Source organism: Chiroxiphia lanceolata, chromosome 3 (genome assembly GCF_009829145.1).
Source record: "Chiroxiphia lanceolata isolate bChiLan1 chromosome 3, bChiLan1.pri, whole genome shotgun sequence".
Classification (NCBI taxonomy): Eukaryota; Metazoa; Chordata; class Aves; order Passeriformes; family Pipridae; genus Chiroxiphia; species Chiroxiphia lanceolata.
The window spans coordinates 5,306,892-5,323,439 of NC_045639.1; the positions used below are offsets into that span (position 1 = coordinate 5,306,892).

At 39.7% G+C, this 16,548-nt stretch overlaps 2 protein-coding genes across 21 annotated transcripts in view; one reads left to right on the forward strand and one right to left on the reverse strand.

Annotated features, from left to right (window-relative positions):
• Positions 1–447: 447 nt before the first annotated feature.
• MKKS (McKusick-Kaufman syndrome) lies at positions 448–9,190 on the reverse strand. 15 transcript variants are annotated; one of them, XM_032682325.1, is made up of 7 exons: positions 8,349–8,747; positions 7,367–7,596; positions 4,849–5,749; positions 4,317–4,734; positions 3,668–3,843; positions 2,919–3,029; positions 448–2,444 (listed from the first exon to the last, which is right to left on the reverse strand). In XM_032682325.1, the coding sequence occupies exons 3-7, from the start codon at positions 5,305–5,307 to the stop codon at positions 2,004–2,006; spliced, it is 1,605 nt and encodes a 534-aa protein (XP_032538216.1). In that variant the 5' UTR covers positions 5,308–5,749; positions 7,367–7,596; positions 8,349–8,747; the 3' UTR covers positions 448–2,003. The 15 variants fall into 15 exon arrangements, with proteins under 15 accessions (XP_032538216.1, XP_032538208.1, XP_032538201.1 ...); XM_032682317.1 differs by lacking the exon at positions 8,349–8,747 and adding an exon at positions 9,086–9,106 and having other exon boundaries at positions 4,317–5,749; XM_032682310.1 differs by having other exon boundaries at positions 4,317–5,749; positions 8,349–8,748.
• Positions 8,725–16,548, forward strand: part of SLX4IP (SLX4 interacting protein) — a 70,348-nt gene continuing 62,524 nt past the window's right edge. The window contains exons 1-3 of one of the 6 annotated variants that reach the window (XM_032682326.1): positions 8,725–8,768; positions 10,076–10,232; positions 13,493–13,541. In XM_032682326.1, the coding sequence (XP_032538217.1) occupies positions 13,515–13,541 (27 nt within the window). In that variant the 5' untranslated portion in view covers positions 8,725–8,768; positions 10,076–10,232; positions 13,493–13,514. Of the gene's footprint in view, positions 8,813–8,851; positions 9,154–9,188; positions 9,638–10,075; positions 10,233–13,492; positions 13,542–16,548 lie in introns of those variants that run through there. The other 5 variants (XM_032682327.1, XM_032682331.1, XM_032682330.1 and 2 more) reach the window with 5 other exon arrangements.

The window sequence follows — 16,548 nt, forward strand, 5'->3', positions numbered from 1 at the left end:
ATTTTGTCAACTTCAAAACACAGGAGGAAACCCTTCCAAATATGAAAGTTCAAGAGTTGCTGTTGAATTGAGTCAAAACTCTATGTACTTGCATTTAAAACAGTATCTGAAGTTGTATTACTCATGTTACCCATTAAAGATGAGGTAACACTAACCACTAAAGGTTCAAGAGCCATAACTGAAAACTCAACCTGAACTGTCCATAAGCAGCAGAGTCAGTGGGAGACAAAAACTCATTGTTATTAAAACTATCTATATATGAAACAATTTTTACTTCATGTACAAATTAATTTTTAGCTAAAATTTGATTTACAAAAATTCAAATGGAATTTTTTCATCGTTTTCTAATCTGTGATTTTCTTTGGGGGAAAATAAAAACTGTTGTCAGCTCTGATTCAAGAGCTGTGAACCGACCTTCAGATACCAAGACAAAAGAACACTCACAAATACTTCTACTCAAATACTGCTTTAATTTTCATTTCACAGCAGTAGTCACTAAACTCAACATTTTTCCATGCATAACAAGTTGCTATTATAGAAAGTAAAATACTCTAATTCAGCACTCTGAGTTAGAGACTCATAATTAGATGAAGTATTACCAAGATTCTTCTGTGCCTGAAGATATACACCATCATTTGGCTTCATTATTCCTGATGTTTTCATATGGTTCATGGTATATGGGAGGATCAAGATATGAAAGGAGCCTTTTTATTAATCAGCTTTGAAGAGCCTCCATTCTCAACCCTTGTAACATTCTTCCACAAGTTCCCAAAGGATGCCTTATAGCACTGAAACAATCATTTCATGTCATAAAAAGATAAAGAACTTTAAATAACTTTCCAATTTTTTTTCCCAGTGAGAAAATTATTATTTACACTCTTAAAATTAAAAGGACTTTGTACAAAAGGTCTGGAAAGATCTGGGTTTAATTACATATTTCAAAACTGAGTTATACAAAGCAATTCTACTGCTTAGACTCAGTAAACATATTAAAAACTTAAGAGACCAGGAAACAAATAAGCAGACTAGACTACAACCGAATTGGATGTTTTCTGGAGAAGCACACCATGAACAATTTGTCCCTTGTGACTGAAAACAAAGGGGGAGAAGAAGAGTGGCAAAGAAAATGAGTTTAAGCAAGAAACTGTAACACTCCTTTTGATCTAGCATGCAAGCTGAGAATGAGAAAAAGTTCTGATCCTTCAGTCTACAGTCTTATTTAAAGATCAAAACAAGCCTGAGCAGCTTTAAGCCTAACTTCATTAAAAGAAGCCAGTCAAAGAGTTAACTGAATGCTAAGTGGGATATTCTTTCTTGCAGCTTTGCTTAAATGATAGAAACTTCACTACAGACTGTCCTGTGTTCCACAGAAGACAATCAAGGTCCAATTCACAGAAGTTTTTTTCCACTCAGTCTGCCATTTCTTTTCAAATCTTCTATTACCTACCTTAGGAGCTCCAGGATGAGCTTTTATAACTTGCTAAATAAATTACAAACATGAATTAAAATCTTCCAGCCATTTAGAAACAGAAACTGCACATAGGATACAGTGACAAGAACTTCACAGCAAAATTTAAAATCAAGTGGCTCAAGATGCCTGCTTGGGAAAGCTTTTTTTACCTGCAAAGTTAAAAATACCAGTGATAAAGTTCTGCTGCATTATAAAAGTCTGTTTGAATGTGTAAAGCTTTTGCAGAGACTATATAAATTCTAATCCATAACATGTTTACTCAGCAAGGGTATCCATGTTTCCCATTCCTTTGAAGATGCCACAGAGCTAACACACATCCAAAACTTTCCTTTATGCAGAGGGAACACGTGAAACATTTGAAAATGCTTGAGAACACAGCAGAATAACAACGAGAAGAGTATTAATGGCCAACTGTTCAATTTAAAATTTCTGTCGTGCATTTCTAACCAAATGAAGTATCTTAACACATTAAATATCACCCTGCTTTCAATTTAGTATCTTGCTGTGCAACACAATTCTCATAGAATCAGAGCTAATTTTGATCTTCAATTATGTATGAGAGATCCAGGACCAGGTTGGCTGTCTCCAGAGCTACTTGCAGGCCACTACATTTTGCAGCAAAACAGTCCAATGTCACAAAGTCAGTAACTTTTACTGAGGGCTCTTTAGGGCAGCCCTGTATAACAGGAGAGCAAGATTGGCCTTCCAAAATCCTCCAGCTGAGGTCCTCCGTGTTACCATTAATCCCACAACCACATTTTGAAACTACGTCTGACCAGTTTGAGACAGAGGGAAGACCTGATGGAACAAACCAACAGTGTCCATAAACCAGATCTGTTAGAATTTCTCCACCATCACGATTCAGAGAGCGAGCTACAGACTCCAGGGAACGGCAAAACCCATCAGCAACCAACTGGTATTGTGTCTGAGAACAACCTAGGTCTTGAAAAGTGCTGGTGGACAGACTAGAACTCTAAAAAAAGAAACCAAAATCAAAAGTTAGAACACTGTTTTACAGAAGTAATTTTAAACATGGATCGTACTGCTGCATTTTTTTCCAAACCAGATGGTTCAGCTCTAACTAAAAAATGTTTATGTCCTGATTATTCCACAATAGGGAAGATTTCTAGACAAATCAAAGTGAAGTTCTGCATTATCATCTTTCAACAAAAAAACTCTACACATCTTTAACACTTAAAACCACGCACTTACTATAATAGCTACCTAAAGAAAGACTAACAAGTACAAATACAGTATTAACAAGTCTGAAAGATGTAATTAACACCTAGTGCTACAAACAGACCCCTTTGTTTTACAGCAGCAGTTAGACAGCAAAAATCCCACATTAACATAGTGGGAGTAGCAGTGATTTATGTAGCAGTGATTCTACATAAATTCTTGTTTCTTAAGTATATTAAGCAGCTTTAAAAAACCTTGTCTTACATACCTTGTATCTTATGTATGAAGCCAGGTGAGTTTCTGTACAGCCCCCTCCTAACAATGCCAAAGGTTCCTTCATTGTTAACTGTAACACATGTTCTGCAGTTTCACAGACACGCTGAAAAACACATAAAATTCTTGTTAGCCATCCCATGATTAATAGGATTTGCCCCAACAGAAAAAACTACTGGAATAAAGTTTTCAGTAGTTTCTAGTGCAGATTCCAGAAACTTGAATTACATGTGGATATAAAGCTGCTGAGTGATTTCCAAAACCATATTCACTTAATGAGAAATTGTCTTTATTTGTCCACACCATGGAAAAGTAGAAATAAAAAAAGCCGCATTTTATTCCTTCTTTTTGCAAAACAGGATTATATATAAAAAGTCAATCAGTATCAATGACATTTCTAAAGCAACTGTTCAATGCAAAACTATGTTTGACTACCATTGCAAGTGTTGCTGCTGGCCTTTTGCTGGCAGTTTTTATTTTATGCTCTCACAGACCAAGTAATGAGAATGAAAATATTTATCCAGCACTGGCTTCAAGAATAGGTGAAAATTGTTTCTGTTTCTCAACTTCCTGTATTAAAACTGAGGCAATAAATGAATGTGAGCACTTCAAGGATTTTGAAATTCTGGAAACAAGTAAACTGAAAAAAATCATTTTTCTAAACTCACCATATTTCTATTTCTCATTAATTTTTCCATTAAAAGTATGACTTTTCAAGGAAAGATTTCAGGAAAATTTACCTACCTTCAGCTCATCCCACGCTGTTTCACTTCTGTTACAGAGTATCAAGCTGCAGATAACTGTGTCCTCAGGAATTAGATGCACAAAATGTTTTGAAGCAACCCTCTCAATGCTGACATCTTTCAAACTGCCATAACAACCAGGAGACAAGGAGTGTATGGAAGCTATAGGCTTTGAACCTGCCAATTATGAAAAGCAGAGAACAACATGTAGTACCATCATCAGAAGAGTACCTGTTGCACTTCATAAAACATGAACTTTTTTCTCCTTGGCTTTATAAGTTGTATATATTGTTCAACACCTGACGTTTCAACCTACGCAGGAAATCACGAACAGAAACCACCATGTTCAAAGTGCAAGACTTGGTGATAGTTTGAAATAAAAAAAAAAAAGTAACTGTTTCTATAAGTGGATATCCCTCCTGCAGCAAGCAGCAATCACACGTGTGGTATGTCATTGCTAAACCTGCAAAAGACCCATCTCACCTTAAGAAACGGTTTTCAGACTGGAAAGAAACAACTCCTGCTCAGCTGCTAAGAGGATCCAGACAGAAATAAGAACTCTTACTGTGCAATGACACCACCCCAGATAATGCTGATCTCCTGATGAAAACTTGGGGACAATTGTTTAGTACAGGAATCTCGCCTGTTACCTGTCATCCGGCTCAGGGGCTCCATCAGAGACAGCCCAGCTCTGTCCACAGCCATGACGTGGTTCTCCTTCAGGTACTGTTTCAAGGATGGATGGATCACTTTCTGGCACACCACAAGGCCGACCCCATCATTAACCAGCTGCTTCCCTACATTCAGCAACTGATTCAGCTCTGACATTTCTAGAGAAATTCCGTGGCGGACTGCTATAGTTCCTTCCTCAGGGCTGAAGCTGTCTCCTGACATGGACACACAGAAAAGTGCAATCTTGATCATGTTTGAACCAGTTCTTTTGATAGCAAGTGGTTTTCCCAGCTGAATTTCTGGTGTTTCTATCAGTAGTCCAGGAAGAACTGTAGAATCCATAACTCTTCTTCCTTTCACAGGTACTATCACACACTTTCCTAAAACAGCATTAGTCTCAACATGACATGGAACAGTAAATAAAAAAGCCTTTAAAACCAGTGTGGCGAGATGCTCAACTTCTGTTTTATTAAGCATGCAAGCAGGTTTGCTTGTTAAAACGCTACGTACCAAACAAACCAGGGTCTCAACGCTGCTAAAATCCACGGACACCCGGCAACCACAAGCCTCAGATTTCAGGTAGTCCATGCACGAACTCAGGAGGTGCCTGGTTATTTTAATGACAGTGCAAGGTGCAACATTCAGGCTTCTAAAGTTTTCAATCAAGCTACAGCAAAGGATGGCAGTAAACAAGCCACAGTCGCTGAAGCGCGAGACATGGTTCTGCACAGAGGCTGTGAGAACACGGAGCACGGGATCGCGGACGGAAAGGTGCCTCAGGAGAGCTGAGGACTGGGAAGTTGTACAAACACAGCCTCCCACACCGTTGTGGAGCTGTTTGAGTCTCCCAGCAGGACCATAGGAAGATTTAAATATCCTGCTAAGCAGAAGCAGCGACTGACACACCGCGTCTTTAGTTAAAGGTTCACTAATAAATAACGGAGGCTTTTTAGCTTCAAGACGAGACATTTTCAAAGTAAGATTTTAATTCTGGCCAACAAAACAATTCATTTGCACTCGGATCTATAATTCATAGCACTTTTAAAATCTGAAAGTAGTACATTTTTACTCTTTGCAGCTTAGGATTAATATTTTCAGTGTGAAACAGTAGATACAGTACAATAACACTCCTGTGACTGCTCATCATGTCTTTCTTAAAATGAGGCTTAAATCATGTCGCAACATCGATGCATAATGACAGCAGGAAGCTATTTTCACTCATGACGATCTCTTTTAACTTCTGAATGTGACTGAGCAGATTTTTTTGCAACAAAGTTTACAAGCATGCTTCCTAAATGGACACCTATAACTGACAGTCCTACTACAAGCAGCAGGTTCTTTCTGTTCCAGGTAGTTTTCTTCATCTTTTCCGGCAACAGTCACAGATGAAAAGCTTCAACGTTAGTTACACCTACAATTCAAACCAGAAAGGTATTAGGATAATCTTATGACAATATTGCATAGCTTGAACTGCTATTTTATTTTTCATTAAAAAAAAAAAAAGCCACATAAAGACAAATACTGTACCACAGAATCATTTGGATTGGAAAAGACCTTTAAGATCAAGTCCAACTGTTCTCCCAGCACTGCCAAGCCCATCACTGAACCATGTCCCCAAGTGCCACATCTACACATCTATTAAATACCTCCAGGGATGGTGACTCAGCCACTTCCCTGGGCAGCCTGTTCCTGTGCTTGACAAGCCTTTCTGTGAAGATAGCTTTCCTAATATCCAATCTAAAACTCCCCTGGCACAACTTCAGGCCATTTCCTCTTGTCCTATCACTTGTTACTTAGGAGACTGACTCCCACCTCACTAAAAGCTCCTTGGTTTGGAGAGTGATGATGTTGCCTCGAGCCTCCTTTTCTCCAGGATAACCATTCCCAGCTCCCTCAGTCACTCCTTATCAGACTTATGCTCCAGAGCCTTCACCAGCTCCATTGCTATTCTCTGGACACTCTCTAGCACCTTAATGTCCTTTCTGAAGTGGGGACCCAGAGTTGAACCCATAATTTGATGTGTAGCCTCACCAGTGCCAAGTACAGAGGGACATTCACTTCCCTGGTCCCACTGGCTACACTATTCCTGATACAAGCCAGGTGCCATTGGCCTTCTTGCCCACCTGGGCATCTGAACGCTTTTTAATTGAGAAAATCTATTACTCTGTTAATTACTACAAGCATACAGTAAAAAAGGAAAAAACCATCACACCAGTTATATGAATATTATATTGTTAATAACTTCAATTCTTACCACCAGTCTCTACTGTTTTACCTGTAGGTCTACAAGTAACAGGCCACTAGAAACTTCACTGAATTGCACTGAAGTGTCAAAACTACAGTGAGAGTTTTGTGTGACAGTTTACAGTGGTAGTAAAAACAGTGATGTTCATCTGTTTTACTCAAAAACAAAGGAACTCAACTACTCAGCACTACTTGCCAGGCAACCACTTCAGAAACAAAAGCTTCTGATGTTCCAACAACTTTAAGAAATCTGACTCAAAGAAAAGTTTCTTACTTCAAAATGCTAAACAGGAAATTTTTTCAGTTCTTAAAACACTTTTAAACTTAAAGGGATATTTATTTACATTTCTATGCAATCTCCACAGTACTTAAACTTCCTTCATATTTAACTTTGTTTAGTTTTCCACTATAATTACTGTCCCTACAGAATAAGTTCCTATGTAAAGTCATAACTGTTTCTGGGCAGTTTTGAGCCTGAAAGGACACTGTTACAGACCCAGTCACAAGAGTAGCACTGTTGCCTCCAAGTTACTGGAATTTGTTTTTAAAGATATGTAACACCATCACTTAATTGATCCCATCATATGGGATTTAGCAGTAGTTTTCTGAGTTTTATCATGCAATTTTGGGGCCATGTAGCTACAAGATTAACTCAGTTGCAAAGAAGAATAAAAGTCTAGAATACTCAAGTTAGAGCAGCAAGGCTGCATCTGTTAGAACATTCTCATTTAATTGACTCATCTCCTCCCTCTAAGATACAGATACAACTAATCAGGCAACTTACCTACAATACACAGTACTAATGTTATTTTTCTTTATTTTTTTGATCGCTTTGCATCACATATGTCACAATCCCAGGTTCTGGAACATAGTCCTCTGTCTTCACTTGGAAAATAGGACTGGACTTGATGTGAAACCAGCCCCAGTGTACCAGCCCAAGGCCAGTTCCCATAACAATCAGAACTTTGTAGTCCTTCCAGATGGTTTTAAGACCCATTGCAAACTGGCATCTACCTAGGTAAAGATAATTTATTATTTTAAATATATTCTAGAAATCCTTTATTTTTTACCCTATAATAATAGCACTGAACAGATGAAGCTGAATGCTAATACCTTTAATTACAGTGCAGCAGATGACTAAAACACAAAACAACACAAGGAAGTCTTACTTTGTGAACTTAAAAAAAAAAAGGTGCAAAAATAACCTCGATTCAGGCATTTTGAAATGTTAATTGCTGCACTCGCTTCGAGCTTTGGCATGCTAAATCTTAAACACTACAAAGCAACAAAGCTTTATCTAATTACAAGCGTTACTGCTCAGATGGTAAATATTTGAAGCCTTAAAGCAGTTTTAAAATACACCTTTTTTTTTTTTCCTTCCCCCGTAGTTAATAAAATGGAGTGACCAACCGAGCTAATAAGAGAATAAATATAGAACTCTTAACTTGCAGGCAAAGCAAGTTGTGATGCTTCTGACCCCAGTTTACCCTGCCCAGAGTGGCGGCTCTGCCTGACCACCTTACGGTACCCGGAAGCTACAACAGCACCAGCACTAACAGAATAATTTAATCCTTATATCATAAGAAGGTGGAAAACACTACTCTCCACTAAGAAATACCCACTTCAAGAAGAAAACGCACGTACACTCAGGTTTTATGCCAAACTATCTCACTGGGTTGAACGGCTACAAAGCTACAACTCAGGGAATAGATGCTCCTACTGCTCCCCAACTCCACCCACCGGACAGGTGTAAAAGCCCTACTAACCACCCCAGCATGACGATGTGGAGCCCTCACAATCCCCTCCTCCTCCTTCTTCCTCGCGTCCCAGCGACCTTGAAGCGCGGGCGGCTGAGGGGCAGCGGCTCCCTCGGGACAGAGACCGCGGGCACGGCGCACCTCAGGCTTCTCTCCCCTTTACGAGGGACCGAGGAAGGCGCTGCCCAGAAGCCTTCCCGGGGAGGCGAAGACTCACCCACCCCCGGCACATTCAAACGCGCCCTCGCAGGAAGAAGAAGCAGCAGAAGAAGCACGACCCGGACGTTCCGCTATCGCCGAGCCCGCCCCCCCGCTCGCCATTAGCCGAGCGCTGCGTCATTCGCGGCCCGGGCCCGCCTCAGCCCCTGGCGGCCATTTTGCGTGCGGGCAGAGCAGGGCGGACGGCGGCGACGGGCGCGGCCATTTTGGGTAGGGCAGGAGAGCGGCGGGAGGCGGGCGCGGTACGGGGAGAAGTACGGCCGCGGTACGGGGAGAAGTACGGCCGCCTTGGGCCGCCCGGCTCCTACGGGAGCGGCCGCGCCTCGGGCTCCAGGCTCTCTTTCCTCGTTAGTTAAACGTGTGAGGGGACGCTTGGGGAGAGCTGGTGTTGTACTGGTTGGCTCCCGCTGTGCCTCCCTCAGGCGCCGCCTCGGTGGGATTGCTCCGGCGCCACCCCCCGCGGCTCATCCCTGCCCGACCGCTCTTAAAAATACGCATATATCTCTCAGAACTTCTTCCTTGCTTACCTCCTGTTGCAGTCACTCCGCGTTACATGAGCGCGCACCTGTCTGAGCTTTCCTGTGGGCGGGCGAAGGTGCCCTGGCCAAAACAAGATCAAAAGAACTTCGTTCCCTGACCTCAGTGTTTCCTTAGCTCTTCCTTCTACTTAACTCTTTTACTTCGCTTTTCTTGTATTCACTCCTATGGCTGCAGGAGTACTTTTCCTGTATTCGCTCTTCTCCTCACCGTACTCACTGCTGTCAAGAATCTCGTTTTATATTCACGCGTTAATGGATGAGTTTGTTTTCAATTTTGTTTATAGTTACAGAGTTTATAACTGTAGCCAAAATACAAGTATTTAATGCCTAATCTCCACACGAAAGGGAGAATCGTGATTTTTTTTTTCATTGTATGATAATTTTTTTCATTGTTCGTTGCATTCAGCTGTTCAGGAAAGTTTAAAAAAAAAAAAGGGTGTTTATCAGTGCAAAAAGGTAACAGCCAGCACCTGTCTGTGACAGCCCTCTGATGTTCCTCAGAACCTCTCCTTCCTCTAATTCTGTGCAGTGGTGGGTGAGGTGAGTGGGTAATGTCTTTGAAATTGTTGAACTTCAGAGGTGAATGGGCAGTTCCCGAATGAAGGAGTGTGGATAACAACGAGGTAAAAAGATGCTGATTTGTTGGAAGAGTAGTTTTCAAGGGTTAAGTGGAGCAATTGGTCACAGCAGGCATAAAAAGCCTGAAATGCTAAAATTGTGAAGATTGTGATATGTCTTTTCAGGACTACAAATGCTTTACTAGATGTGTGAGTAGCTAAGATCTGCTCCTAAAACTGATGAGTGCTGGACAGTGTTTGACTTCAATACCTAAGGACTAAGGAAAAGTTCAGAAAACTCCTCTGTTATGTTGTGATAGCTCATCTTGAACTACAAAAACGAACTACAGAAATAGTTAATATCAAATTGCTTTACAGACTTCCTTATTCAGCATTTATGTGTTTGTGCTGTTTTTTTCAGATGTCCACCTCTCCCCACTCGAGGCAAAGGCACCCAGAGATGGGCAGTGTGTGAATAGTTTGCTGCCGTATCTTCAAGCGTCTGGTACGAGTTTTCAGTTCCTCATTCCCTTTGAGTTCCAAATTCCCTCACCACGGGAAGCTACTTCTTTGCTAAGGTAAGATGCTGTTCCTCAGCTGGCAGAGAACACTTCCACTCACTCTCTGGAGGCCATGAGACACTGCCTTCTCCTGAGTGTCTACCATTCCACTTGGCATCAAATTTAGAAAAGAAAGATATTGTGCCACATTATTTTTTCAGTGTGTCTCACTCTAGCTACAAGCAACCTATGTGTTTAATTCTAAATCATGTTTTCTTATACAGACTATGAAAACTTTCATGTTCCAAGTTTTTTTTTTACAAATATCACGTCAAGACTTAAAAATATTTTTTTTAATAGATATAGTTTCTGAGAGGAGTTTTTCTGCCTTATTTTCTCATCTTTACATTTCCTTATTTAGAGTTTCCTTTAGAGGTTTGCAACAGAAACATTATTCCATGAAAAACAGTCTTGTTACCAAAGAGTAGCAAGTGTAATAATACCTGTGATTTTGGTGGGGTTTTTTTCAACACAGAAAATGGCAAAGTGTTTTGGGGCTAGTTGGCTTTTTCTTGTACAATTGCTGGATGCTTTGGCCCATTTTGTGATGCCTCAGTATTGGGTCCTTTTTAACCTGTGTCACATCCAGCGATGGCTCACACATGAGGTGTATTCTTTCTTGTTTTCTGACAATTTGCTTACATTTATTTTATCTGCTGTATTTCCTTTCCTTTATCTATATGGTCAGTGCAAAGAATGAGATAGTTGGCAAACTCTAGGAAGAGTAAATTGAACCAAAGTTACCTTTTTTTGGCCATCTTTTTCCTTTTAATGTTTTTCTTCTATTATGTTGTAAATTGGATTTGGAGGGGATTTCAGCCTACTGGCAGTTCTTCTCACAACAGTAGTAGCAGGATTGTTGCAACAGTATTGTTCTGGCAGGCAAATGGTTACAAAAAGGTGCTGGCAAGGTCAGTTCAGCTGATTCATTCATGTGCTTTGTTTGCTCTCAAGGAGAACGTGAGCATTTGGACAAGAGGTGATGCTTTGGCACATTTTGTTGCAACTCTTCTTTGTATTATTCCTCCTGTAAAGATTAATGAGAAGACATTACCAGTCTAAATATTGTTCTTCAGGAGCAATGTTATAAGGGGCTGAGAAGCTCAGATGGTTTTCACTTGGTGGCTGCCATTTCCCTTCAGCATCTCTTCTGAACTGGTTCTGGCAGCTGCTGTTTCAGTGATTTCTGAGTTTCATCTCCTGCTGGGATTCTTCTTATAGTTTCTCTTCTGTGTTTACTTCTATAGAGTGGCACTTACTGCCTGGCTGAACTCAAATACGATGTCTCAGGTGGTGCAGAGCACTGTCCCTTGCATTGTGCTTCTCAAAATCAGTAACATTGTCAGGGTTTACTCTGATAAGATTGAAAAGCTTCCAGGGCTGTTTTGTGCAAGAGAGAATGATAGTGGTGTGGCACAAGCCATGATGGTATTACAATGGTTTTTTTTCTGTTATTTTAAAATTAAATTTATTTCATGTATCTTTCTGCTTACTATTACTGTACAGCTGATAAAAGCTCTAACTTTGACCTTTTTTTCAGGACAGAGTTGAAACATTTTATTAACTATATTAAACTTTACTTTCAGTAGTTACTTGGAGAGTGGTTCTCAGTTCAAACTCATTTTAACCTGGTTACTGTAACAGCCACTTTAATTCTCACTATTTGCCATCCTTTTACTGGTTTTGTATCTTACTGCTTGGATATTGATATGATATTTAGAAAAAAAAAATCATGTAAGTAACTGAGAGTTCTCCTTCAGCCAGTACGTGGAATTGTACCCTCATTGCTTTCACATTTTCTCATAGTTATTGTGAAATCTTCAGTCTCAGCATTTGAATATTTGGAATGGAAGCCCTGTGTTTATTGAGTTCATGATTATTGTTGAATCTTAAGATGAAGATTTTCTGTGCAATGCTGTGTATTTGTAAAGTGGGTGTTTGTCTTGTTTTGCACTTATTTGAAGCTAAATAGGCATAATGACTGCATTTTGAAACATTTAAGTTGTAGTGCCTGATATGCATGTCCCCAGCCTGCCTTGTGTCCTGAAATTTTGACAGCTCTATCTCAGTACTTACCAATAACTTGAAGTATGCAGTGACAAATGTGTAGGTCTTCCTCAATTTTTAGTATTTTTCTACACCTCTTGTACAAAATTGACCAGATTTGTCCATCTTAAGAGACTAATGCTTTAGGAAACTTTAGGATATAAAAAGGCAGCTCTATTCTCCGTGTGGTTTCTGTTGCAGTTCATCTATTGCAGGCAGAAGCTACTGACGCTCATTTTCTGTTTTGATTCTGAAGCTTGAACTGTGTTGTTTGGGTGCTCTGTCTCCTGCCATCACACTGAGACCTCATTTCACCTGATTTCTGCCCAGTCCAAGTCTCTTCCTTGTCTGTTCCCTCTCCTCCTGTCCTGTGTGAAAATGGAATTTATTTTTTTTATTCCTAGTTTTTTTGTAGGTATAAATTTGGTACCTTAGGGCCCACAGTGTGTCTTCTGAATCCCAGCTCCGTGGAGTTGGCTGGAAAGACTTTCATGAGTTTAACCTGATTTTCTACTCTTGACAAGTGAATGTTTAGCTTCTGTTTGTGTGGAGGATGATGAACTTCCCAAGTAGCTTCAGTGCTTTGACATTAATTGTTGTCAGTTTGGAAAAAAATCTTGGCAATTAATTGAAGGTTTCTTCTTGAGCCCAAGTGTGTGTTTCATTTCCAACATGAATTGATGCTTCCTGAGCTCCTTGGAATGGTCTGAGGCAGGGTCAGGGGCTGTGCAGCTGAATGCACTTCACTCAGGATCCCAGATTAAGCAACCTAGATCCTATTTGGGATAAGCAAGAGAAGAGGATCTCTGAAGTTCACTTTACTTTTGTGCAACCACAATATGGCTCAGGTTATGTTGCTTTAAGTGTGCTGTAGTCTAAAATTTTAAGTATACATGTGTATGTGTTTATATAATTATATATATATATATGTATGCATCTTCTGTGCACCAAAAGCTGTAGTTTGTTACTTAAAAGAATTCTAACTTTGTATTTCATATGGTAGATGTGAAGTGCCCAAACAATTACGAAGTTCACTAAAAGAAATCAACACAGGCAGCTAAGTAATTCTCCTTTAAATAAGAATTTTCCTTGGATTTCTTAAAGCAGAGAGTAGGGTTTGAAGAACAGCAGTGCTGAAAAAAATGAGTAATAGATGTAAAAATCCTTCTTGATTGGTGTAGAGATCTGAGTGTTTCTCCAGTGCTGATCACTGTTAATTGATGTTTTTATAGGACCAGCTTACTCTGACCTACGATGGCATCCAACAAATTTGTCATTAAGGTAAGTAGAATGTCATAGCTTTAAAAAAAAATCTGTAATATTCCTTAGAATACATATGTTGATTTTAAAAGTTAATGAGGAAGACATGCATCCTTCAGGCTTCTGGTCATAGTAACGTACTCTGTATCACCTTTTCTCTCTGGAAGCAAAGTTTGAATCATTTCTGTGTCATAGCAGAGTGTGTCTGAGGTCATGTAGCTAAAAGTGATTAGTTGTGGTGGTTAAAATTAGAAACTGCTTGAATTTTCAGTAAAACAGTACTTGCAACCTGAAATAAAATTCTTTTCTTGCTGCAGTGTTGTTATTTGTGTACTTCCCAGGTAATCTAAGTTCCTGGGTTTAAGGTGTAGCAATGTTCTGAAACTATTTATCACGCTTGACACTTTATTTGCCTCTTTTTTTTTGCCTCTTTTCCCATTTTCAGGGATTAGTTGTTTCACATCCAGTAAAATGCCATTGAAGTTTATTTTGCAAACAGTCCCAGACTCTTGATTACGTATCTGAAGCCTAATGCTTTTCAAAACATTCTGTTAAAAACATAGCACTTCATAATTCCTCTCCTGTAACTATATCAGTTTATCAATAAATAACACTAATTGGCATTAGCACAATATATTATTCTCTTGGAAATGTTTTTTCAAGGAATTTTCTGAACAGAAGAGGCTTTTTCCTTTGTGGATAAGCTTGGGGTTTTTTTGGAGGGCAGCTGCAAAATCCTTGCTGAGTGATGAGGCTGTGGAAGCTGTTGAAGCTTGGTTTTGTGGGTAACCAACCTGTTCAACACGCAGACCAAGCGCTTAATTTTTGTGTGCTGTGCGTTCTTTTCCAAGGAAAACTGCTGTCATTTAGTGGGATTTTACTGTCTAACAGGATTGTAAACCTTTAATTGACAGTATCATGTCTATGTTATTCAGTGCTGCTGAGCTGATAGAGGAGTTAGGAGAAATATCTTTGATTTTGAGCACATCTGATACTCCGAGTCTGTAGATCACTAGTGGGGGAACAACAGGAGCTGGAGGCTGAAGTGACTTGCTTTTCTCAGCTAAGAACCCTTGATGTCATCAAAGTGAATGTAAATGCCCAAGAAAACAAGTGGTGTGAGTTGAAATGTCTTCCCTGGGTAAAAAGCATTAAGATACTTTGTTGCTGACCTGCATCATTACAAGTTCATTATTGAGCACAGACATGTTACTTTTCAATCACCCAGTGTTTCAACATCCCTGCCTGCCTGAGCAATGGGCAGGTGTTTGTAGGTAAGCAGCACCACAGACACAGCTTTTGAGACTGCCAATAAGATACAACTTTTGCTTTCTGGTGGTATTTGAGAAATAAGGGTAAGTTTTTGCATTTTTCAGCAAATATTGAAAATTAACTTCACCTTGACCTGATTGACATTCACTTTGTACACGGGTGTGTAACGTTCTACTTGTTAGAGCAGGGATTTTGCGTGTCAGGTTTTGCTTCTTTACATTCACTGGATTTGTATTTAATGTGTATATTCTCTTTTTTAAGACTGTCCAACTTTCACGTAGGTTTTATGAGGAATATCCATGTGTGGAAGATTCTCCATTAAAAACCAAAAAATTCTCACCCTTCTCTGCAGTGGGAGTACAGAAAATACTATATTCTTCATTTTATGTGTTTGAAATTGATAGGATCATTTTACTGAGTCTGAAAATGTTCAGGACAGACCTGAACATTTGGAGTGAGTCCACAGGAGGGCCATGAAGATGATACAGGGATGGAGCACCTCTCCTATGAGGAAAGGCTGAGAGGATTGGGATTGTTCAGCCTGGAAAAGAGAAGGCTTTGGGGTCACCTAATTGCTGCCTTCCAATACCTGAAAGGAGCTGACAAAAAAGATGGAGAGGGACTGTTTAAAAAGGCCTAGAGTGACAGGAGAAGGGGGAATGGCTTCAAACTGAAAGAGTGGGTTTGGATTAGGTATCAGGAAGAAATTCTTGTCTGTGAGGGTGGGGAGGCCCCTGGCACAGGTTGCCCAGAGAAGCTGTGGATGCCCTATCCCTGGAAATGTCCAAGGCCAGGTTGGATGGGGCTCTGAGCAACCTGATCTAGTGAGAGGTGTCCCTGTCCATTGCACAGGGGTTGGAATAAGATGTTCTTTAAGGTCCCTTCCAACCCAAACCATTCTGGATTCTATGTCTCACACGTGCCTCACCTCATTTTCTACAGTCTCTATTTTTTAAGTTTTTAGATTTTGTAAACATGTATATGTTAATCTTTTTGGTAAGAAAGTGAAAATTACAGCTTATCAATCTTTTAGGTCTTAGCTGACTGGCAAGTAATTAAGTGGGAAAGCCCTCTAATGTGTTTAATGACTTGTTACCAATTTTATCTGGGAATCTCCGTACCCCGATGTGATGGTCCCTTATTTCCAGTAGAGGGAGCAGTTGGCCTGGTTTTGAGAGGCGAGCCTAAGCTTGGCTTTATGGGCAATTAAGAGGGATTGAAATAAACTAATTGATGCAGTAAAATACCTTTAAACCTTAGTACAAAAACTACAGTTAGGTCCTAAACACACTTTCTTCACCTGCCAGGTGGCGGGATGCTGCATTGTTGTGATTTGCAGTGGGTAATATTTTATGCAAATTAATTTGATCAGCAATTGTCAATTTTAGGAAATATTGATTCATATATAAAGCATTGCGTGGTAAAATACCCCCAACATATGAATTTAATTAAGCTTTCTTTGTGTGTTGCTAAAATATTTTACTGCTGTTCTGGGAAATAAATCTTAACTTTAATTGCTTAGGCTTAAAGCAAAATCATGAACCCTATATGGATTTCAAAAATAATATCACTAGGGCCCTGTTTAAACCTTTGGACAAAGTAGAAAGAGTTGCTCTTCCAGAATTGTGTAAATGGACTTTATTCATGCCAAGCTGCAGAACTAAATATAGTAATTTTTATGGCTGCAATAGAAAAATTTCATTTACTGTTTTCTGCAATTTGTTCATTTGCCAAACACAGAAGACTTCAAGTTGTT

Excerpts from the sequence above, each read along its gene's own strand:
- MKKS (XM_032682324.1), bottom strand. The coding sequence starts at position 5,307 with ATGTCTCGTCTTGAAGCTAAAAAGCCTCCGTTATTTATTAGTGAACCT. Across the intron at positions 3,030-3,667 it reads CAGCGTGGGATGAGCTGAAG|CGTGTCTGTGAAACTGCAGA; the intron begins GTAGGTAAATTT and ends TGTGTTTTTCAG. Across the intron at positions 2,445-2,918 it reads CTTCATACATAAGATACAAG|AGTTCTAGTCTGTCCACCAG; the intron begins GTATGTAAGACA and ends TTCTTTTTTTAG.